At 35.9% G+C, this 26,600-nt stretch overlaps 1 protein-coding gene across 1 annotated transcript in view; it reads right to left on the minus strand.

Moving 5' to 3' along the window:
• RSBN1L (round spermatid basic protein 1 like) overlaps window positions 1-26,600 on the minus strand; it is a 62,001-nt gene that overhangs the window by 28,846 nt on the left and 6,555 nt on the right. The window contains exons 2-3 of the mRNA XM_068973004.1: window positions 11,889-12,005; window positions 3,924-4,564 (exon numbers count right to left, since the gene is read on the minus strand). Coding sequence (XP_068829105.1) covers window positions 3,924-4,564; window positions 11,889-12,005 — 758 coding nt within the window. The remainder of the gene's footprint in view (window positions 1-3,923; window positions 4,565-11,888; window positions 12,006-26,600) is intronic.

Genomic DNA, 26,600 nt, shown 5'->3' on the forward strand with positions numbered 1-26,600 from the left:
GTTATTTGTCTGCAGTAACTCAGAACCAGGTTTCAGTCAGTTCAGTTCAGTTCAGTCACTCAGTCACGTCCAACTCTCTACGACCCCATGAATTACAGCACGCCAGGCCTCCCTGTCCATCACCATCTTCCGGAGTTCACTCAAACTCACATCCATTGAGTCGGTGATGCCATCCAGCCATCTCATCCTCTGTCGTCCTCTTCTCCTCCTGCCCAGAACCAGGTTTGAGGGAGGGAAAAAGGTGACTGGAGGATAACTGCCCCAGTTTTCATATTCTCACAGTAGCAAGTTCTTACTACAGCATTTGGAATGCACACTGATTAAATACTATGTGTCAAGACAGAAATCTCAATTATTCCTTGACAGATAAAAATATTGTCTTACTTGCCTTTCTGTTCTCCTACCATGAAAGACAAGAGAATGATAAATGCCCAAATGACTATTTGAACAAAATAGAGATGGTAGACCAAGACAGATGTGAAACAGTGAAAGTGTTAGCCACTCAGTTGTGTCTCACTCTTTGTGACCCCACAGACTGTAGCCCTCCAGGCTCCTCACCGTTGAATTCTCCAGTCAAGAATATTGGAGTAGGCAGCCATTCCCTTCTTTAGGGGATCTTTTTGACCCAGGCATCAAACCCGGGTCCTCCTGCATTGCAGGCAGATTCTCTACTGCCTGAGACACAAGGGAAGCCCGAGAGAGATGTGGATGACTGCACATGGCCAAAATCTCTTCCCAAGCATGTAACTCACTTCTGAGCAACGTGACTGTGCCACTCCCACTATCAAGAAGGGAATCTGGGTTTGGCCTCATGACTTCCTTTGGCCAGTGAGACATTAAAGCAAACACAAAACAAGCAGAGACTCACTCTTTCTGCTCTATAAATTCTGCAGCTAACACCATGGGTACAAGCCCAAGTTAACTTGCAAGAAGATGAGAAAAACGCGATCATTACCCCAACTGACACTGCATCAAACCATCAGACATATAAGCAAGATCTCCTAAGAACAACTGATCTGAAAACCACAAGACATGAATGAAGCTATCCAGCCACCAGTCAAGCTGACAGAGACTTTCCAGAGAGGCCAACAAATTGTGAGGAATACCTTTAAGCCACTTAGTTTTGAGGCTTTTTGATTTGATCTGTGGCAAAATATCTGATATAGATAGGTTACAAGCTTTCCCAAAAAATCCATTTTTATTCTCAAACAGAATTTTATCAGAAGGTTTGACTGATATTATATCACTAACCTCAGAGTCACAACATCAGAAAAATGACATAACCTATAAGACAATACATAATTCTACCATATTTTCAAATTTTTCAGGCAATCTGCAGGGATATAGATGAAGATGAAAAACAGAATTATACAAGTAAAAAGAATTCCAAAATCATTGACCAAAGAACAGGATGTCTTGTGCCTTGATCTGTTTTGGCAGTGCCGTGTATCTGTGTGTGTACACAGATATACACTGATACATACACCAAAAAAATCTTTAAATTAACATGATTCAAGGATAAAGGCTAAACAGATATAAAAATGAAGTTCTGTGAAAACTACAGAGTAATATTACAAAGATAAACCTTATCACTATAAAGATCATAGAAATAGCTACATCTTACTTATATTGTCATCGTTTAGTGTCTACAGATATAGGGCAAATGATTTTGGCTGCTCTGATTTTCATTAAACAAATATTCAGAAAACTAGTCTGCAGAAAACAACTTCCTCAGTCTTCTAAGCTCTTAAAAAAACAAAGAATCTGGTTTGGAGAAACATCAAATGAGCAGCTCAGGAAAGCTTTTCGCTAGATACTCTTTCTGACACCACGGGAATGGCTGGATCTGGAGGACCATGGGGTAAAGGCACACAGACCTTGCACAGGCAATTTCCTGCCACCACATCGAAAGCTAAAGAGGGAAAAGCAGTCCCTGTAGCTGGCGAATCACACAGATACAGGGCCAGAGACACAACCGGTAACAAAGGATGCAGCTGTATGTGGTATCCAAGAACTCTAACAGGTAATGGCAATCAGGGTAGGTGGCTCTACAAGGACTTCAGACTCACTACCTAGTCACACACCGGCCTGATTAACAAGTCCCAGCAAAATATTGTATTTAACAACAGAAGTATGGTTTCGTGTTGTATGTATTACACAAGTTAGGATGAAAATGCTTATCATTTAATAAATCTCAAGTAATAAAAATTAATACTTCCTAACCTTAAAATCTATCTTAAAAGCAAATAAACGTATTGTGACATTTAAAAGATGACTGAAATAACTTGCACTATATGGCAATAGAAAGTTTATGATACAGTGGAAACAAATTACACTGGAAGCCAAAAGGTCTACCATAAAACCTAGCGCTTAGCAGACATAAAATAAATGAAAAACAAATCAATGATCTAATACCAAAGGTTTCTGAGCAATTATTTCTTCTCTGTCCTCATTGCTAAAATTAAATGGTAACGGAGATTAAATGGGTTATTACATATAAAGCACTTAAAACAGTTCCTGGTAGCCAACAGGCAGTACTCAATAAATAGCAGACACTAGTACTAGATGCCAGTCTACTAACCATTCTGAAATTTATAAAATGACAGAGCAAGTGCCCAATGCTCTACAGCTCCCTTTCAGCTCCAAAAAATATTTAAATTCGAATTCTCCCACAGTTAGTAGCCCCCCCAACACACACATATTAAAATGTTAAATACAAGCACATTATCCAGACTTCAATATATGACAGAATACACACCAAACATACTGTTTGGGGTGGGGAGGTGGGTATGTGTGGGTGTGGCTGAATGTCCAGACTATCATTTAAAGTGGAAACTATAACTTGAACAGATATTAAACAAACACAAAAAAAGATACACACTCAAAATAAGGAAAAAGGTCCTCCTGGGTGAAGGTTAAGGAGACAGTGTTCTACTTCTGGCACTGCTGCCAACCGTAAAACCTGAAATGACTCCTGTCTGTGCTTGTTTAAGTTGACAAAGATTGGGACAGAGGATCACTAAGATCTCTCTGAAACTTTCTTCACTTTCTTTCCTCTTTTCAAACCAGAATATCAATTATTACTTAGAATACCAGAAACTTTAGCACAGATAAACATGAAAATTGCTGATCTTCGGCCTAAGCAGTCTCTGATCTGAGAATGAATAATAATGCACCAGCCTTCAGATGGGCCTACATTCACTTCTAAAAGCCAGTGGACTGGATTGTGACTCTGCTTTCTAAAATAATGTATATTCAGGAATTCTCTGGCAGTCCAATGCTTAGCATTCCATTCTTTCACTGTTCAGTCCTAGTCAGGGAACTAAGATCCCACAAGTTGCATGATGCAGCCAAAATAAATAAATTAATTTAAAATAATGTATATTCTACAATGAGAAGGGTAGGAAATAGAAATTAGCTCAATATATGCACTGATATGCTAATATTCTCACATAATCACATATTTAACTAATGATTCCTTTGTACCACAATATATTGAATACCCAACATTTATTTAGCACCTTCCATACGATGAATCCAATGCTAAGCACTTTTAAAGCACTATTTCATAAAGCAAGAAGACAATTTTAAGTGATGTTCAGGCAATAGAACTATTGTATGGACTGGAATAATAAATAGGTAAATTCATTTAACTCCCAAAATAAATCCAAGGAATAAAGGACAACAGAATCTTAATTATTTCACTATCTTTAAGAAAAGACAGACAAATAGAAGCTGAAATTTAAACTCTAGTGTTCACATCAAGAGAGTAATTTATTTTTAATATCCCCGAGAGGTTTCATTATATCCTTACCTTTTTTTATTGCAACCCTGTAAGAAAATGATGATCAAAGAACATAATAAACTTGTCTAAAACATATAATTTAAAGTTTAAAAAAAAACACACAACTAAAACCTCTTACCTGAGCATGAAAATTGGACATAGTCGTTGTCTCTATATCCTTCTTTCCCAATATCTCCATTTTCACTGGTGAATTGGGAAAATTAAATGAAAAGTAGTCTAAAAAATCAGGTAAATAAGTAGCTGCCCCATGAACAATACCCATTACATAGAAAGCTGCAGAGTTCTCATTTTCACTGAACACCAGATCCACAAACTCTTCTGCAAACCTCTCCATCTCCACAGGAGACAGATGGGAGAGTTCATTGCTGTAGGCATGGATAACTGATGCACCTCCGTTAGGCTGGTGCTCAATATGAATGAGCTGTTTGAACTGCAAAGTGTCCAGCCTTCTGAGGTTGTTCTGAACCCGTGGCTCCTTTAATGAGACAAATGGAAACTCACTGTTTTCTGAAATTTTAGAATCATAACTCTTGGTATCCAAACTCTTTCCACTGTAATCCTTTATGTTATCATTTAGGATACCTCTGGCTTCTTGATCTTCAACATCAGACAGCAATCCTGAGCAGATAGTTTGAATAGATTTGCTATACATTTTTGGACGCTTCCGTTTTTCATTCTCTTTGTGTTTCTTTTTCTTTTTCTTCTTTACCTTCTTAATTTGTAAGTCTTCTACACTTGTTTTTGGTTTCTCCTTCCCACCTGTTGGGAAAAATTTTATTTGAAAGTACTCATTTTAGTTTCTTTAAATATCATGCTTCAGGAACTGTTTTATAACAAATAAGCAAAGTTTACACAAAATGAAGTTTATATTTGGGACTTGTTTTACGCAGTATTGATAATGATAATTTAGTCAGACTCTTTCCCTCTCTCCACACACATAGGCACACATACACAAGGAGGAAGGCTTAAGACAGTTATGCTTACAGTGAGTGGTACCATTCTAACATGAAGTAGATGCTCAATCAGTATTTAATGAAGTAATGAAATTAATGTTTTAGAAATCATAAGTCTTCAAATTTTAAATAAAAAATCAGAAATGGAAAGCTGAACAAAAGCCAATGTGAACAATGAATGCCCTGCATTTAGGACATGAGACATTTTCCATTGATATGTATCTTTTTTACTTTAAGTTCTTAAAAATTACATACAGGTGTCAAGATTTACAAATCAGCAAAGGAGAAAAACACTTGCATAGTATATGAGCAACAAACACAGAAATTCCTTAGCTCTTTACCATACTTCCTTCTCCGTAAACTACTCTTTAATCTAAAACGGGCTATTCTAGATCTACTAGAGTCTACAAAATTCCCAGTGAAAACCCAGCAAGATACCATAAGAGATGACAAAATCAGAATAATTTCTCATGTCCTAAGTACAAATGATATCCATGTACTGGTAAAGAGAAAAATTAAAGAAAAGAAAAAGAAATGGGTCAATAATAAGTTTATATATTAATGAACCTCTGTAACCAAAGGTAAGTAGACACTAGGCTCAAAAATTTAGAAATCCAAAGAATAAAAGATTAATCTACAGTGGCTATACAGCTATAGAATTTAAGTGTACATATTAAATATAATATTATCACAGTATATTTATTTCTAGACAATAAAAAAACACAGAAAAGAACAAATATCCTCACAAGAAAATATTATGGTTCCTAAGACAAAATAAAAAAGTTACTAAGATGACAATTGAGAAAAAAAAAGGATTTACTGTTTCCATCTGTTATTTCACTTTTAAAGATAACCAGTCATGAATTAAATCTTCACCACCTGCTTCTTTATCTAAACTTTTCAATCTTCACATATCTCTAGTATTCTTTTCTGTCTCTGGTGAATGAGATGTCCTGCCTACTTTCCAAAACAAGTCCCTCCCACCAACTCCAAAACTCTTGCTTAAAGTTCTCTCCTCTTCTTTTGACCGTCAAACTTCTCATAAAGAACCACTATATCCACCAACGTCTTATCTTCATTACATGACTATTTCTATCCTTTAAAATTCTGGGTCTGTTTCCAGTCTACTCAAATTTACCATCCCAGATTGTTCAAATATCAAATCCAATGATATTCTCTCAAATCATTTTTCCTGATCTCTCCAAGGTTCTATGTAATTACCCACCTCATCCTTGATTATTTTTAACTTCCATGATACTACTGTGCCTTAGCTTCTGATCTAAAAGCCTCATGACTAACTCTTCTCCTTAATGCTAGAGCCATAACACTAATTCTATAAGTTTTATATATTGTTTTGATCATGTTCATCCCTTGATTCAACTGTTTTCAAGGGTTCTCAATGACTACCAAGTAAAATACAATATCTTCAGTCTGGAATCCAAACTCAGTGTCCTCAAGTACCCCCATGCTCTGGTCAATTACACTACTTACAATTTCTTATGAAACATACCTAATTCTACTTTATCTTTCTACTACTGGTAAAGTTATTTCCTTTCCCCAAAACATCTTTGGCTTGCCCCAGTACTCACTACTGGACTTTCTTACCCATCCTATAAAGACAACTCTTATATTATTTTCATTTTTCTTTGGAACTAAAATATCTTTGCTCTAAATTAATAAACTGTTATTACATATTCTACATATATGAATACATACGATATAGTCATACAAAGTTATTTTTTTCATTCACAGGATATCTGTATAATATATATCCTTTAGGATAATGTATGAGTGAAACAAATAACTTTAATGAATTCATAGTGAAACACTTTTTTCACCAATCACTGAATCCCTCCTGGCATTTCTGGCATCTAGTACATGGCTATATGTGAACATTTAACGAATCCATGAATACAAAGATTTCTCTCACCAACAGACTACCTGACGTTTACAGGCTTATCCCCTGTTTCCAGTTCAGTCAGTTTTTCACCATATCCTAACCTTGAAACAAAAAGCATAAAAATTCTCTCAAGTTCACAGCAATTCTTAAAAATGGAAAGTTTAATGTTAATAATTAACCATCTCTTCTGAAAATTCATGAGTATGAAATGAAGGCCAAACTGGTATCACTGTGAAAAGCAAAATGAAAAATATGATAACATTACTGATTGCACAAGTTTGCAAATTCATAAAATGCAAAGTGTTAATTTTCTCAAGAGTCTACATGTAAGTAAGTTAAGAATATACTAACAAATTCATACTTGCTACCCAGGTATAAATGATCAAAACATCAGATTCAGTTAATATCATAGGAACAAAATTAGTAATAAAAAGTTAAAATAGGGAGTTAATCAAAATGAAAGATAAAAAGAAGTTTATATATGTAAGTGAAATCCAAATGAGTCAAGGAAAAAAGACAGTAGTGAATTAGAAAAGAACTTAGAAAAAATAAAATCAATAATGAAAAAAAACAGAACTTAAAACAGTTTAATTGTTCTAGGTATAATTAATAACTAAACTGGAAATAAATGTAAAATTGCACAAATTAAATAGCTTGCCAATATGAGCAGAATTTCATTTGAATGAAAATATATTACATTTATACCTAATACATTTTTTAAAAGACAGAAAATATTCAGAATACATGTTATATTAAAATAAAACAGGTATAATAGTTCATTTCTGTTGTAGTATGATAGTCAGAAACTGAGAAACACTAGCTAATAACAAATTAGTCAAAAGATTATTATATTGAAAATCAAATAATTCAACTTACATGACAAATTATAATTAAATATTAAAGTGAGCACCATGAGCAGAAGAGAGTTAACACAAAATGCCTGAGACAGCTATCCTTGGAAAGGCCTGCTTGCAAGGTTGGCCCTTGGTTGGCACCTGAGAACTTGTATTTTGGTAAGATTAAAACTGTTCTCTGATAAAAGTGGCTCATTGTTTCTGCAAATAATATGGTTTACATTGAACACCTGTTTTCCTTCTGGGAGCCTTCGATTTTGCTACAACTAGACAGGGGGTGCCTACGTGACCAGTTCCCAACAGAAACCTTAATTACTGAGTTTCTAATGAGCTTCCAGGTAGACAACATTTCATATACGTTGTCACAATTCACTGCTGGAAGAACTAAGTGCATCCTGTGACTCCATTACGAGAGGACTCTTGGAAGCTTGCGCCTCGCTTCCTCCAGAATTTGCAACACGTGCCTTTTGTCCTTACTGATTGTACTTTGTATCCTCTACCATAATAAGTCATAGCCATGAGTACAAATTTATGCTGAGTCCTATGAGTCTTCCTAGCAAATCATCAAATCTGGGGGTAGTCTTTGGGACCCCTCCCCTCCAATGGATACAGATAAAATGCATTCTTTACGTTTAAAACAAATCAAACACTAGCCTTTACTAGATAGCTTTTGAAGTTTTATATAATCATGCATTTCCTGTCTTGGAACGATGCATGAAATGCAACAGATACATATGTAGGAAATTTTTAAATACTTAAGGCAGAAGACTACTTTGAATATTAATGTTCTTCTCTTATACTAAAAGGTATTTAAAGTACATATTTACTCTAAATTCATAATTCTTCGAACAGAGCCCAATACATCTGAACTGTAGTGTTTTATTAGAGGAGCCTGGTAAATACCCGTAACAGAAAGAACTGCTAAGTAATTTGGATCCTCAAAAAGTATAGAAGTGTAGTTGATGGGAGACCCTCCCCTTGAAGATCCATAGACATATGAACAGTAGATCTCAAACACTTATACCCCAGCCCCTCTCCACATGCACATATAGCCAAACAGAGAATCAGACACAAAGAGAAACGGAGATATACACACAGTCAGAAGAGACACTCTGACAGAGACAGGAAAAAAATCACAAACACAGATAAAAAAGAAAAACCAGTATGTGTTACTAATGGCAAGTTATTTTTAAAAAATCTTTAAAACTTACAAAATCACTAGAATTAATTCCCACTCCTAACCTTAGTATATTTTTAATTTTAATAAAGGTTGCCAGAAACACTGGATCTGATTTCATATTTAATATAGAAAGTAATAGGGGCTTTTCTGGTGGCTCAGAGGTTAAAGCGTCTGCCTCCAGTGCGGGAGACCTGGGTTCGATCCCTGGGTCGGGAAGACGCCCTGGAGGAGGAAATGGTAACCCACTCCAGTATTCTTGCCTGGAGAATCCCATGGACAGAGAACCCTGGTAGGCTACAGTCCACAGAGTCGCAGAGAGTCGGACACGACTGAGCAACTTCACTATGGGAAGTAATATACATAATTTCATGATCATACACAGAAACAAAGTAGTAATCAGCTTAGCTATTTTCAGCCTGTGGTCTCTGGGAATGACTTTCCTTTTATGCACAGCAATATTTTCACTCTTCCTTTCAAGAATTACCTACCCATGACCTTTAGTACACTACCAATAACCTTGAACATAGGCTTCTTTTAATGCTCTTTTCACCTGCTCACCATCAAGCTCCTTGATATGCTATAATAACAAAATTTACTCTCAAAAGTAATATACTGGTAACATCCATGTTCTTATACCTTTATCAATAAAGAACATAAAATGACTGGAACATTTAAGTATATTCAGAAAAAGTAATTGGTAGACATTATAAATTTTAAAAATGTGCTAAATAAGCTTGTTTCAAATTTATTTGTTCCTTTAAACTGTTTCTAATAAAGCAAACTCCTATTTTATCAGTGAAATACATTTGTAAGATTTCTCCATTAATAATACCTTTCTGCTATGTATGTAATCAGTATATACCTCTAGTCATACTCAATGCAGTTTTAATAAAAATCTGGAGGAAATAAGACTGGTGTGGAGAAAGAGTTCGCATCTATTTCAGATATTCAAGGGTCATCACCCACTCCATGCCTGTGTCTGCCCTAAGTTACAATGTTAGCATCATCAGAAGGTGAAACTTACAAAGAGAAGAAAAGTTTAAAACCATAAAATGGGCATAAGGCAGTAAAGAATAGCATACTTACTCTCCCAACCTAACTGATTTTCTTGTTGCTTCAGGACACCAATAACAAAGGATGCCTTTCCCTGATCATAACGCTCACTTGGCAAATGGCTGGCCACACAAGCAGGACAAACTGTGCTGAAAATAACAACAGCTAATACTTACTCACTGCTTACCATGGGACAGGCACAATCTCACAAGTTAATCATGTTTTTATTCATTTAATTATCTACATACTACCCGTGGCTCAGCTGGTAAAGAATCCACCTGCAGTTTGGGAAACCTGGGTTCGATCCCTGGGTTGGGAAGATCCCCTGGAGAAGGGAACGGCTACCCACTCCAGCATTCTGGCCTGGAGAATTCCATGGACTGTATAGACCATGGGGTCGCAGAGTCAGACACAACTGAGCGACTTTCACTTTCACTTTTTTTTACCCTCCGAGGAGAGAGAAGTTTTCTCATTGTTTTTAATCACAAGAGCTCATCTTTTGTACATGTAAACAAGAAAGATTCATATCTACTTATTGAATATCTGTGGACTAGGCATTGTACTTGGTACTTCCCCTATACTTAACGTCATTTAATCTCCACAACCCTGAAAGGCAGTAATTATTGTTTACCTCCATTTCACAGTAAGTATGTTTTCCTATGCCATCCCAGAGATCAATTTATTTCCAAATCTCTTTTATTCCCCTCTATCATCACTAGGTTTCAGTTTAGCTTAATTATCTCTTAAGCTTTTCATTTATTTCAAAATCAAGGTTACCACTGTATATTACTAGAAAAATCTCCACTTTTTAGGTTATTTAAAATTCTTTCTTGCATATGTAATTTCGAGGTTCACATATTTCACATTAATGGTATGCAAGGAATTTAACATTCTACCAAGTCACAGGAATTTACAACACTGACACTCAAACGAATAATGAAATGACTATGTGACTAAAGCAGTTTTAAAAATGACTAAACCAATATGGAAAGGAAAAGAAAACTTTTCAAGTGTTAATCATAAGCTGCTGTACAGCACTAGTGTGATTATATTCAATTCCTGCCTCAGAGGCTTACAATCTATTTGGACAACACATATCAAACACACTGGCAAAGAAACAAAACGAAAGGACCACGAGCATTAACCAAGTAGTCACCAACTTTGGCTCTCTCATGTTTCTTCAGGATCTAAAGAATTTTCTAGAAAATAAAGTTCTGACAAGTAGAAAATAAGAGCTTAGCCAAAGTGCACCAAAGAGCATGTGGAAACAGGACAAAGAGTTAAATGAAACCATAGAATCTAAAAGTCTGTGTACCTTAAATTATGTAATTAACCAGCTATTTCATTGCACCTACAGTGCTATGGACTTCTCTCCCATATGTAGACAGGAAGGCTTATGCACATGTAAATTCAATATGAAATTAATAAAAGTCAACATGTTATGATCAACAAATTGTTGACTTGATGAGGCAGTTAATGAATTTGCTAGCTATCAAGCAAGCAAATGCCATTGATTCTTCTTACCTTCCTATCTGAGTGAATTTAAAACTATCTATCACAAATTCTCTCTCAAAGAGTTCATATTTATTGATAAGATCTATATTATTATCTAACCATCCACCCCCACATAATAAATAATTTAAACAGTTATAATGAGAAAAAAATAGGAAACAAAAAGAGGATATTCTTTAGCATGCAAGAAACAGACAGTAAAACAGGAAAACTTGTTATTTAGCTCAGAGTAAAATGCTCCCTCTAAACTATGCACAGTGATTATCATCAAATACTGGTAAGATCACTGCCTCTGCCATACCTCTCTATCATGGTAAAAACTGCTTTAGTCTCTTCTTTTCGATTATCCATAAACCAGTAATGTAAACACAGAATTATATAACCTATTTTTAAATGATTCAAGGAACCTAATAATCACCTTTACTACTTCCAATAACTCACTAAATATACTAAAGACATATTACTATATAGATTAGAGAAGTCCACTATTAACTTTTCATATCTTGACCACAAATGTTTATTCTCAGTAAAATTCAGCACCAAGTAACATTTCTTATTTTAATCACTAAGCCAATAAGTATACTTAACAATGTTAACATCGTACAGCTGAAATCACTTAATATAAACTTACTTTTCAGCAAAATCTTTACTTCTCCATTTTCTTTCTTGATCTCATTCATTACTTTATGCTTCTTTTTCTCTCTCTCCTTTTCTTTATCTCTCTCTTTAATTTTGTCTTTGATTTTATCTAAAAGACAAAATAAATACTTCAAAACATTTTACAATTTTATTTCTTTCATGAACTACAGTCCGATTTCTCAAGTTACAATACACCAAGGAAATCAGAAAGAAAAAAAGATGTAATTGTTGTTCTAAGTTTTTAGGAAGTATTTTTAAATTTCCTCTCATATATTAAACACTGGAATATACACATCATAAGCTGTCAAAATGTATCATTACAAATTTTATTCTACAGATTATTCTTCACCCACTTCATTTCCAACAAAACATCAGCCTAACTTCAAATCACTTAAAATAATTGGCTAACTTTGATCACAAGAGTAAACTACAGTGGAAAAAGGGCTAGTTTTGAAGTTGGGCATATTGGTTAACATAACACTGGAAGAAATACTCATTCTCAATGGCCTAATGTATAAAATAATGAAATGGATGATAAATTTTCATAAGTTACACCCGGGCTAAATGAAGGAAGATATAAAAAAACTACCAAGAGTCTGATATATATATATATAATATATACATATATACGTGTATATATATACATATATGTGTGTACATATACATGTACATATACATACATATATATATATATATATATATATATGAGACTAGATGTTAAGTTTCCTTACCCTTGTATCTTTTAAAAAAGACATGACTGACTTGGCTAACTAGTGATACTATGATATTAAAATAAAGCATATACGAACTCAAAGAATCATTGGTTCACATTCTAAAATTCAAACTTTGTTTCTGCAAAATTATTTGATGTCCTTTTAATTCTTGTTTGTTCAATCAAGCTCCTATGCACTCAGCAACAACAATGTAGAGGAGAACTTTAAAATAGTGATGAAGTCCTTGCCCTCAAAAAGCTCACTACGATTACAAAGTTATGACATAAAACTTCACACAAAACTGCAAAATATCCTGTAACAGCCAAGATTATACACCACATATGCCAATGACATAATTTCCTCAAATCCCTTCATACTTCTCTTTCTACAAATACTGGTCCAAATTCAGGTATTAATCATCTAATGTTTATTTAAATTACTGTCTAGATCAGTTTTGTCAAATAGAAATATAAGGGTTACCACATAAGTAAATCTACATTTTAGCAGTCATTAGAAACAAAACGAAACTAGTAAAATTAATTTTAATAATATATTTTTCAACAGGGAACCAACACTAAAAAAATGTTATTGAGATATTTCACATTCTTTTACTCATAATAAGATTACAAAATTCAGTCTACAGTTTACACTTATGGCACATCTCAATACAAAGTAGCCCAACTTTAACTGTTCAATAGCTATGTGAGACCAGGGGCTACTGTACTGAACCACTCTCTGGACTACTAAAACAGATAATTTCTAAAAAACATTAAATCTATGTACTTAACAAATATTTTGAAATGTATTAATTTTAAAAATACAGATTTGAGGACTTTCCTGGTGGCTTATTGGTAAAGAATCCACTTGTCAATTCAGGAGATACAAGTTTGATCCCTCATCTGGGAAGATCCCACACGCCACGGGGCACCTAAGCCCAAGTGCCACAACTATCAAGCCTCTGCTCGAGAGTCTGGGAGTGCAACTGCTGCGCCCTGTGCACCCTAGGGCCCGCGCTCTTTAGCAAGAGAAGCCATGGCAATTAGAAGCCTGTGTGCTGCAACTACAGAGAGCCCGCACACAGAAACAAAGACCAAACATGGCCAAGAATGAATAAGTAAAACTACTTTTTAAAAAGAATCAATGTCTTTTCCAATGAGTCGGCTCTTTGCATCAGGTGGCCAAAGTATTGGAGCTTCACCTTCAGCATCCGTCCTTCCAGTGAATATTCTGGGTTGATTTCCTTTAGGATTGATTGGTCTGATCTCCTTGCAGTCCAAGGGACTTTGATGAGTCTTCTCCAGCATCACAGTTTGCAAGCATCAATTCTTCAGCACTCAGCCTTCTTTATGGACCAACTCTCACATCCATTAAACGACTACTGGGAAGACCATAGCTTTGACTGACTATACAGACATTTGTGGGCAAAATGATGTCTTTACTTTTTAATACACTAAGTCTGTCATAGTTTTTTTTTTTTCCTAAGGAGCAAGCGTCTTTTAATTTCATGGCTGCAGTCACCATCGGCTTTATTTTGGAGCCCAAGAAAATAAAGTCTGTCACTGTTTCCATTATTTCCCCATTTACTTGCCATGAAGTGACCAGATGCCATGATCTTCGTTTTTTGAATGCTGAGTTTTAAGCCAACTTTTTCACTCTCCTCTTTCACCTTCACCAAGAGGCTCCTTAGTTCCTCTTTGCTTTCTGCCATTAGGGTGGTTTCATTTGTGTATCTGAGGTTGTTGACATTTCTCCCTAAAATCTTCATTCCAACTTGTGATTTACCCAGCCCGGTATATCACATGATATACTCTGCACGTAAGTTAAATAAACAGGTTGACAATGTACAGCCTTAACATACTCCTTTCCCAATTTTGAACCAGTCCACTGTTGCATGTCCGGTCCTAACTGTTGCTTCTTGACTCACATACAGTTTTCTCAGGAAGCAGGTAAGTTGGTCCGGTATTCCCATCTCTTGAAGAATTTTCCAGTTTGTAGTGATCTACAGTCAAAGGCTTTAGCATAGTCAATGAAACAGATGCTTTTTCTGGAATTCCCTTGCTTTTTCCATTTGATCAATGGCTGTTGGCAATTTGATCTCTGGTTCCTCTGCCTTGTCTAAATCCAGCTTGAAGGATCCTGAGTATTACCTTGCTAGCATATGAAATGAGGACAATTATGTGGTAGTTTGAGCATTCTTTGTCATTGCCCTTCCTTAGGTTTGGAATGAAAACTAACCTTTTCCAGTTCTGATATATGCTCATATACAACTTATTCTCAAGTTCTAGAATTGATCAAATTGTTCTCATACTTCAGATTAGCTCACTACTCTTACTTTTTGATGTTTTAAAATCCTTGAAATCATATCATAGGCTGTCATTCAGCCATAAAATGGCAGCACAAATAGCTGGAGCCTAAAAACATATATAAGTTAATATTGTATAAGTAATCACACTTTTTAAATGAACTAGTTACATATCACTTAAAATCACAACTGAAGAAAACAGTTATCTGTAATGTCTCCACATTTCTTTTCCCAATTACCCCTAAATATTTATTACCCTAAAAGTGTTTTTCAGTAACTATTAAACTTTTAAAAGTTTATTAAATTATAATATACATACAGAAAAAAAAAAAACATGTAAGTACCACAAACCACTCAATTTTCACAAAAATAAACAGCACCCAGTACCCCTATGTGTTCCCTTCAGTCTTTATGAAGTACTGCTAAGGGTAACCATGATCCTCACTTCTAACACCAAAGATTAAAACAACTATAGAATTTTAAGGGCAAATAAATAATATGAGCTATAAATCTACAACAGAATATATTTTTGCAGAATAAAATTAAACTAGTTTCTCAGGAAATAAAACTAATATAGCATGATCCAATTTTTATAGACTTTATTTATAAATATATTTTCTTACAGATTTTCCTTTTTTTTTTAAGTAGTTTTATGTTCAAACACATCCTGGAATGTGAAGTCAAGTGGGCCTTAGAAAGCATCACTATGAACAAAGCTAGTGGAGGTGATGGAATTCCAGTTGAGCTATTTCAAATCCTGAAAGATGATGCTGTGAAAGTGCTGCACTCAATATGCCAGCAAATTTGGAAAACTCAGCAGTGGCCACAGGACTCAAAAAGGTCAGTTTTCATTCCAATCCCAAAGAAAGGCAATGCCAAAGAATGCTCAAACTACCACACAATTGCACTCATCTCACACACTAGTAAAGTAATGCTCAAAATTCTCCAAGACAGGCTTCAGCCATACGTGAACTGTGAACTCCCAGATGTTCAAGCTGGTTTTAGAAAAGGCAGAGGAACCAGAGATCAAATTGCCAACATCCGCTGGATCATGGAAAAAGCAAGAGAGTTCCAGAAAAACATCTATTTCTGCTTTATTGACCATGCCAAAGCCTTTGACTGTGTGGATCACAATAAACTGTGGAAAATTCTGAAAGAGATGGGGATACCAGACCATCTGACCTGCCTCTTGAGAAATCTGTATACAGGTTAAGAAGCAACAGTTAGAACCAGATATGAAACAACAGCCTGTTCTCAAATTAAGGAAGGAGAACGTCAAGGCTGCATATTGTCACTCTGTTTATTTAACTTATATGCAGAGTACTTCATGTGATATGCCAGGCTGGATGAAGCACAAGCTGGAATCAAGATTGCTGGGAGAAATATCAGTAACTTCAGATACGCAGATGACACCACTGTTATGGCAGAAAGTGAAGAGAAACTACAGAGTTTCTTGATGAAAGTGAAAGAGGAGAGTGAAAAAGCTGGCTTAAGACTCAACATTGAAAACACTAAGATCATGGCATCTGGTCCCATCACCTCATAGGAAATAGATGGGGAAACAATGGAAACAGTGACAAGACTATTTTTGGGGGCTCCAATATCACTGCAGATGGGGACTTCAGCCATGAAATTAAAAAGATGTTTGCTTCCTGGAAGAAAAGCTATGACCACCCTAGACAGCATATTAAAAAGCAGACATTACTTTACTATACTAACAACGGTCCAACCAGTCAAAGCTATGATTTTTCCAGTAGTCACGTATGGATGTGAGAGTTGGACTATAAAGAAAGCTGAGTGCCAAAGAACTGATGAACTGTGGTGTTGGAGAAGATTCTTAAGAGTCCCTTGGACTGCAAGGAGATCAAACCAGTCAATGCTCAAGGAAATCAGTCCTAAATATTCAGTGGAAGGACTGATGCTGAAGCTGAAGTTCCAATACTTTGGCCACCCAATGCGAAGCACTGACTCATTAGAAAAGACCCTGATGCTGGGAAAGACTGAAGGCAGGAGAAGGGGGCGACAGAGGATGATGGCTGGATGGCATCACTGACTCGATGGACATGAGTTTGAGCAAGCTCCGGGAAGCCTGGCATGCTGCAGTCCACAGGGTTGTAAAGAGTTGGACATGACTGAGTGACTGAACTGAACTGCATACACAAAAAGGGGTCTTGAAATATGCCCTCAAGTACAGTATTAAATAGTTCAAGTAAAAGTAAGGTGTGAAGTCATCATATGAAAGGCACCTATGGAAACAAAACAATGACACAGCCAAGACAGTAAGAGTGACTGACAACATAACTGCATTTACCGCCTATCCTATACCCTCAAAACAAAGGAAACAAAAATACAAATAAACCTATATATACATAGGAGAAAAGCATTTTTGTGGCATAACTGTTGTCCCAACATACACATCTATCTCAGTCTCGACCTCACTCACTCTTCCGAGAATTTTTTGCTTCCTGTCAGAGCACATCCTTTTTTCAAAATCCAACTTCAAGTACATTCATTAAATTTTCTTTAGTCATGTTACACAAAGTATAAAGATGCTATGTTAGGTATTTACTTGTTACAGGCAAACATGTAACAGCTATGAGAAAGTGGGAAACCCACAAGCTCAGAAGACCCAGGTTCAAATTTAAGCTCTATAACCCTGATAACTAACGTATTTTCAGATCTCCAGTTTCAGCTGTAAAATGGAGTTTAGGTAAGATTAAATAGAAGTATATACAAAAACATTTTATACAATATGCCTTATAAATATAGACTATTATTATCTATCTAACCATACTACTGAGGTATAATAAACATTCCGGGCCATAACAATTGAGAACTCCACTGTCTATACAACCTCAAGTCTGCTGCTACTACACAGTAATGCATTTTTATTTATAAAGGCCACTACTAGGTCTTTTCATACACACAAAAGACTCCCTGGCATCTAGTTTACTGAATAGGTTGCTCTTCAACGATCATTCTTGACTGTTTATTTCTTTCCATGACCAAGAATTTGTACAATTTTAACCTTCGGGGTTTAATCTAAGGCTTGGAAAGAATTTCTAGCTCACCTTCCCATCACAATTCTTAGAATAAAAGTAAGAATTATTCCATCATAAGAACAACAAAAGTATTTTGAAAAGTCCAATTTAACATAAGGACAAGTTTTATTTTAAAATAGAAAGGGGGATACAGAACAGATGGAACACAGATGCTAAGAGACCCACGAAAACAATTTAAACCTAAAGAGGCCAAAGGAATAGAAGAATGAAGGGAAAAAAAAGAATAAGTCATTATCAACTCACAACATACTATAAATTATGTATGTGGAAAAACACACATGGGCTAAAGACAGATCTCATATGGAAAAGTTAAGACATAAAAAGGAAAGCTAATGAAAATAGTTTCAAACAAAATATAAATGGGATTCGTCAAACATATGGTCAACTTATGATTTAGTAGTGTAAACCATATATGCAGCAATGTATAATAACATACATTTCATTCACCCAATACATTCCTATTGAGCACTTATGTGTAAGAGGCAAAAACAAATTCTAGTGCTTGACTAAAGAACCTTAAAATTGATAAGGTATCAGTTGATTCTTACGTTAAGCACCACTTTGGAAATGTGTCTTTTTTTTTAGCTTTTACTGAATTTGTCACAATACTGTTTCTGTTCTACATTTTTTGGGCACAAGACATATGGGGTCCCCAAACAGGGATCGAAACCACACCCCCCCGCACTGGAAGGTGAAGTCTCAACCACTGGACCTCTAGGGAAGTCTCCTGGAAACCAGATCTTAAATAACAGAATAACTGTTTTTGCCTGGTTATAATAAAATTCAGTAGACTCCACAAGTACTGATGTTATTATAATAATGTAGGGATGAAAATATACACACACACACAAATATTAGATGAACTGCTCCAGTAAGAAAGCAAAACTTAGAAAAAGAACTGTGAATGTGAATACCTTCGAGAAACTGATCAAATATATCAACAAGTCATTCACCTGGAATCTTCAGAATTAATTCACAGATTTCCAGATAACACACGATTGCCACCTATGTTTTAACAGTTCTAATTACATTTCTACATACATCACTGTTTTCAAAAATACAATTCAGTTTAACTTTCACTATCATATTCATACTGCCTTCAAAAACAGAAGAAAAAACAGCAATTGAGAATCATTTCATTTTTATTGTTTCACCTGTCATTTATCACCCAGGGAAAAGCGGTGGCAGCTCTAACTTCTGGCAGTCACTGATGGGCTCATTCTCATTTGTTCTGTGCTAAGAAACTAGACCAGGTCCACTAACACTTTACTGAATAATACAGAAAGCAGGTTCTCCATCTCATACTGTATTCTAGTTAGCTACAAACATATCTTTCTTCTTAGCATCATTCCTGCTCCCACCAGCGTACATTCCTTGAGACAGAGATGGTTCTCCCTCAATAAATGCTTGTTTGATGCATGAAAGAAGTCCTGCAATAAAGTGAGATATTACTGTTATTTTCTATAGTTCATCATGACTTTCTCTCCAGTAAGGTACTCTGGGTTGATCTTTGTTAATTCTTCCTTCTTTTCCACGGCAAGAAAGGGAATTCTTAGTCCTGAAAACCTTTCAGGATTAGTCCTTCAAATGTATATATATCCCTTTTCTAAGTGACCTGGTCATTTTTGACAAACAGTTTTAAGATTTAAAGAAGCTATTCTTCAACAACAGCAGGAATCCAAAACTTTTCTGGATTAGCCTCAATAAAGACAAATAATTTTCCCAAAAGACAATGGGGTAATTTCTTATTTACAAAGAGCTGCTTTTACACAAAGAACTCTTACAATTTAACACCAAGAAAGGAAAATATTATAAACAGAAAAATAAAAATCTTAAAAAGAAAATAGTAAATAGAAAAAGGTACAAAGCACATAAAACAAACACATTTCAAACAATGTTATTGTCCCATAAACATGAAGAAAAACTCAATTAAAATAATGTAAAATCATTTTTTTCACCTATCAAACTGACTGGTTTTATTGGGATATTCATATATCACCGAATAATAAGTTGAAGGTGTATAAAGCATAATGATTTGACTTACATGTATCACAAATTGTCCATCATCTTACATAAACCCAAAATTTTTCCTTAACTAGTGCTGCTTGGCAAAGGTGAAGTAAATAGGTACTTCTACACAATGATAATGAGTATAAACTGATAGCCTTCAGTTTAGTTCAGTCGCTCAATTGTGTCCGACTCTTTGCGACCCCATGAATTGCAGCACGCCAGGCCTCCCTGTCCATCACCAACTCCCAGAGTTCACTCAAACTCACGTCCATCGAGTCGGTGATGCCATCCAGCCATCTCATCCTCTGTCGTCCCCTTCTCCTCCTGCCCCCAATCCCTCCCAGCATCAGAGTCTTTTCTAATGAGTCAACTGGAGGGCAATTTAACAACACACTGAAAAAATATTAAAACCCATCATTCCTTTTATCCCCCAATTCCACCAGTAGGATTTAATAAAAAGAAAACCAAGTCTGCACAAAAATGCTCATGAAAGGATCTTCACCCCATATTATTATTTTTCTATATTATTTTTAATAGTAAAAAACTATAAGTAACAAATGTTTAATAATGAAAATTAATTAAATTTGGGTATATTAAGAAATGGAAGATTATGAAGTCATTAAAAATTATGTTTGTGTGCATACGTGCTAAGTCACTTTAGTCATGTGCGACTCTGCAACTGCACGGACTCTAGCCCACAGGCTCCTCTGTCCATGGGATTCTCCATGCAAAAATACTGGAGCGGTTGCCATGCCCTCCTCCAGAGAGTCTTGCCAAGCCAAGGACTGAACCCACGTCTCTTACATCTCCTGCACTGGCAAGTGAGTTCTTTACCACTAGCGCCACCTGGGAAGCCCCCTCAAAATTATGTTTAAATAATAGTTAACTTCACAGGCAAAATTTTCAAGATACGTTGGAGGAAAACTGCAAATTGATATATATAAGTGTAAACCTATAAAAGAATCCCAAGTTTGACATATAATGTATACTGTGCATATATATATGTAAACACACACACATTCATGTGTATACATCTGTTATGTATGTATGTATTCACACATATACACACATACAAGGATCTTAAAACAAGACAAATTGTTTATAAGTTTATATGAGAAAGAGTTTGATTTTCCAGTTCTCTTACCCTCACCCCAAACATTCAAGTGATCATTTCAATCGCACCCCTTAAGGCAAACACTCATTTTCTCAAACATTCATTTTCTGAAAAAACTGAACAGGCCTAAGACTCAGATATCCTGCTGCTGCTGCTAAGTCGCTTCAGTCATGTCCAACTCTTTGCGACCCCATGGACTGCAGTCTACCAGGCTCCTCCACCCATGGGATTTTCTAGGCAAGAGTACTGGAGTGGGTAGCCACAGCCTTCTCCCAGATACCCTAGGCAAGGTAAATACAAGCTGATTGTACTTTCCTAAAATATTTAAGCTGAACTGTCAGAAAATTTTTAAAATGAGAACTTTTGAAAATTAAAAATACAACAGCAAAACTGACAGGCTTAATTAAAAGGCCAAAAGAGATCAAGTTTAGATAATCTTCCAGAAAGCAGAGCAACAGAAAAAGAAGTGAAAAATAGCAGAAAATAAAGCAACCCAAAGGATCTATTCAGGAGCTCCAATATCAAGCGAACTGAAATTTCACAAAAAAGAAACAACTGTATAAGAAAAATATCAATCAATAAATGCCGCTGCTAAGTCACTTCAGTCGTGTCCGACTCTGTGTGACCCCATAGATGGCAGCCCACCAGGCTCCCCCGTCCCTGGGATTCTCCAGGCAAGAACACTGGAGGGGGTTCCCATTTCCTTCTCCAATAATCAATAAATAAATCCCCCCCCAAAAAATCAGTCTCCAAAATGCAGATTCTTTAACGGACACGTACAAAGAATGGCATTCAGCACTGCATCCCCCTACCCCCACACCCTACCCACCTTGCACCAGCACACCCTCAGGAAACTGCAGTACACTGGGGATAAAGGAAGATTCAAAAAGCCTCCAGAGGAGGAGAAGATAAGAATATATATATATATATATCAGGTAACAATGTGTAACTGGACTCTTCAACGTAACACTAGACGCTAGAAAGCAGTACTGCAGCAGTGCCTTTACAATTCAGAATGAAAATGTTTTCTAACCTAGAACTCTATCTAGAATCTGCCAAACTATGAATCAAGTATGTAGGAAGACATTTTCAGATAAGCAAAAGTTCAAAATTTTTATCATGCATGCATCCTGTTTTAGGAAGTTACTTGAGGGTATGCTGAAGTAAAGGAGTACACAAAGAAGGAAGAAGACTTGAGACATAGGAAACAGGACCCAGAGCTCAGAAGAGAAACACAAGAAAATATGAGTATGAAAGCTGTGCAGCTGGCTCAAAGGGTAACAGACTGGGCCAGAAATAAGAATGGAGAACTGCAGAAAAAATATTCCCAGGAATAAAGGAGAATCACCAGATTACCTCATCACAGACCAGAGAAGACAGAAAATGAAGTTATAAGTATATATGTAAATGAAAAAGAGGGAATTTTTAACTTTCTGAAAACCAAGAAAGGACTTCTGATCTGCACTGAACAGTATTTGCAAAGTCAATAAGGCCTGATTATTGCTTAATAATCTTAATAACCCAAGTTAGGTTTATGAAATTATTAGAGATAAGAAGGAAGCTAAATTATTGAAGTGATCAATTCTTATTTATCCTAACCAGAATAACCTGAGATATGCAGATGACACCACCCTTATGGCAGAAAGTGAAGAACTAAAGAGCCTCTTGATGAAAGTGAAAGAGGAGAGTGAAAAGTTGGCTTAAAGCTCAACATTCAGAAAATGAAGATCATGGCATCCAGTCCCATCACTTCATGGCAAATAGATGGGGAAACAGTGGAAACAGTGGCTGACTTTATTTTCCTGGACTCCAAAATCACTGTGGATGGTGATTGCAGCCATGAAATTAAAAGACACTTACTCCTTGGAAGGAAAGTTATGACCAACCTTGACAGCATATTAAAAAGCAGAGACATTACTTTGCCAACAAAGGTCCGACTAGTCAAGGTTATGGTATTTCCGGGTCATGTATGGATGTGAGAGTTGGACTATTAAGAAAGCTGAGTACCAAAGAATTGATGCTTTTGAACTGTGGTGTTGGAGAAGACTCTTGAGAGTCCCTTGGACTGCAAGGAGATCCAACGAGTCCATCCTAAAGGAGAGCAGTCCTGGGTGTTCATTGGAAGGACTGAGGCTGAAGCTGAAACTCCAATATTTTAGCCACCTGATGTGAAGAGCTGACTCATTTGAAAAGACCCTGATGCTGGCAAAGATTGAGGGCGGGAGGAGAAGGGGACGACAAAGGATGAGATGGTTGGATGGCATCACCTGGATGGCATCACCGACTCAACAGACATGGGTTTGGGTGGACTCTGGGAGTTGGTGATGGATAGGGAGGCCCGGCGTGCTGTGGTTCATGGGGTTGCAAAGAGTCGGTACAACTGAGCGACTGAACTGAACTGAAATAGCTAATTCAAGCAGGGATCATGAAGTTAATACTAAAGTCTTTAGGTAAAAGACAATTGGCAAAGTAGATATTCGCAAAGTTTCACTCCACAGATTATAAACTAAATAAAAGGTGAAAAATAAACTATTAAAATGGTGACATTGGTCATCTCAACCAAGTGATCAAATGTAACATGATTACTTACAGCAAAATCTGAATATTACAGGCCTCCTGATGGGCTATAATATGAAGCACATCTGTGAAATATTCTTACCAAATCTATTTAAGCTGAAATCAATCATGCCTTTAAACCTCACTTTCAGTTTATAAGAAATACAAAGGAACAAATTCAATGCTAAGACAATAAAGCAACCCTTTAAAAATCATAAAAAGAAAAATATATAACAAGTATCTTAAACCGGTATTTTCAAAGTCAACTTATCATATTGAAAATGTAACCAGAATTTTAGATTAAAAAAAACAAAACAAAACAGAAAATGTTTCAGTATGATGAGGGGTTTGAGGGAAACTGGAAGAATTTGCGTATGGACTGGCTATATTAAGTTTCTAAAGTGTTCTATTATTATGGTTATGTAGTTAATTGTAGGACATGATGGCTGGAATATTTAAGAAAGAAGTGCCATGATGTCTACAACTCAGTTTCAAATGATTCAACGAAAATATATGATAAAATATTAACATAAAAAAATATATTAACATAGAAGGAACGCAGTAAGGAAAATCTATACAAGATCATCATGTTGTTCTTTCAACTTCTCTGAATTCTAAATTTTTTTATAATAAAAACTTAGGGGAAAAATAATTTGTGAAAATAAAGTTCATCTTTACTCTCTTCCTGTTATCACAGTCTAAAAGGAAAAAAATCAAGTTAAATGAAGCACTGTGTAAAAAAGTAGTCTTAGATCTTAGCAGAGACAGGGTTGATTCAAATTCTTCAGACATTAGCTATGCAATTCTGAAAAAGATAAACAAATCTCCAAGTATTAATGGAAAAATATTAAGCTAACACCATGGCACCTGACAAGCACTCAATAAAAGCCTTTTCTTTCTCCCACCAAACCCCTCCCCCTATATTGATGCGGTTGAATGCACACTGACTTTGCAAATATCTGCATCAATTAGCTGTTATGGGGGTTTGTTTGCTTACTTATTTAGTTTTCAGATACTAAAGAGTTAACCTTAAAAATAACAACAATAAAACAGCAAAGCTAACCTAACCTCTGGGGACTGCTGGTGGAAATGTAAAATGGTGCAACTGCTATAAAAATAGTTATGGGCAAACTATAAATGTAACAACAATAATAAAATTATTATAGCATTCAACAATTCTACTTCTGAGGTATATACCCAAAAGAATTGAAAGCAGAGATTCAACTGGGTATCTGTACACCCTGTTCATAGCAGCATTATTCATTATAGACAAAAAAACAGAAGAACTCAGGCATCTATCAAAGAATGAATGCATAAACCAAATATGGTATATACGTATAATGGAATATTACTCAGCTTTCAGAAAGGAAATTCTGACACATGCTGCAACATGGATGAACCCTGAAGATATTATGCTAAATGAAGTAAGTCTGTCACAAAAGGACAAATACTTTGATTCCACTCATACGAGGTACTTAGGAGTCATCAAATTCAGACAGACAGAAAGTAGAATGGTGGTGGGCTAGGGCTGGGGTGAGCAGTGGGGAAGCAAAAGAGGAGTAATTCTTTAATGGGTATGGAGTTTCAGTTTGGGAAGAAGAAAAATGTTCTGAAAATGGCTGCTGCAGTGGTGGTGGTTGCATAACAATTTGAGTGTACTTAATGCCAGTATTCTATACACTTAAGAATGACTAAAACTCCTGTATGCGAGACAGCAAAAGAGACACAGATGTATAGAACAGTCTTCTGGACTCTGTGGGAGAGGGCGAGGGTGGGATGATTTGGGAGAATAGCATTGAAACACGAATAATATCATATGTGAAACGAATCGCCAGTCCAGGTTCGATGCAGGATACAGGATGCTCGGAGCTGGTGCACTGGGATGACCCAGAGGGGTGGTACGGGGAGGGAGGTGGGAGGGGGGTTCAGGATGGTTAACACATGTACACCCATGGCGGATTCATGCTGATGTATGGCAAAACCAATACAATATTGTAAAGTAATTAGCCTCCAAAAAACAAATTATTTTTTTTAAAAAAATGACTAAAACTGTAAATTTCATGTTCTGTGTATTTTACTAGAATTTTAAAAAATAATTTTTAAAAAAGAATCTAAAAAATGCATAAGCTTATTTATTTCAGGAGATACTGAAATACAGTTTCTGACAGTTTGGGAGCGGAAGAGAACTGCAGTCTTTAAAAGTATCTGTTCAGTCACTCAGTCATGTCCAACTCTTTGCAGCCCCAGGGACTGTAACCCGCCAGGCTCCTCTGCCTATGGAATTTTCCAGGCAAGAGTACTGAAGAGGCGTGCCATTTCCTCCTCTAGGGGATCCTCCCGACCCAGAGATCCAATCCGCATCTCTTCGGACTCCTGCACTGGCAGGCAGATTCTTTACCACTGGCGCCACCTGGGAAGCCCTCGTTAAAGCACCAATATATACACTGAATTGTTGAAATTTTATAAGCATTATTCTATAATGAAAAGAAAATTCAATGCTTATTATTTGGGGGTCAATGATATATATTCAGCATATGCTTTAAAATACTTGAGCAAAAAACAAAAATAAGTAGAGAAGAAACAAAACATGAATTGTAAATTGTTGGTAATTGTTGAAAACAGGATGATGGATAGACTCAGAAGTCATATGGCTCTGGTTTCCTTAGTATTAAATTTTTTCGTGATAAAAAGTTAAATATTTTCAACCAACAATTTAAAAAAAAATAATATGTATAAAGCTTAATATATTCAAAATAATGTCTAAAGAGATTAAAAATTACTTTAGTTGGTAAGAATGTACTTTTATTATTAATTCTCCTAAATCACACACACACAAAAATTTTACATAAGCCACAATTATTTCATCAGAATTCTTTTTACTGTAGTTCAGTTGCTCAGTCGTGTCTGACTCTTTGCGACCCCATAGACTGCAGCAAGCCAGGCCTCT

Source organism: Capricornis sumatraensis, chromosome 5 (assembly GCF_032405125.1).
Source record: "Capricornis sumatraensis isolate serow.1 chromosome 5, serow.2, whole genome shotgun sequence".
Lineage (NCBI taxonomy): Eukaryota > Metazoa > Chordata > Mammalia > Artiodactyla > Bovidae > Capricornis > Capricornis sumatraensis.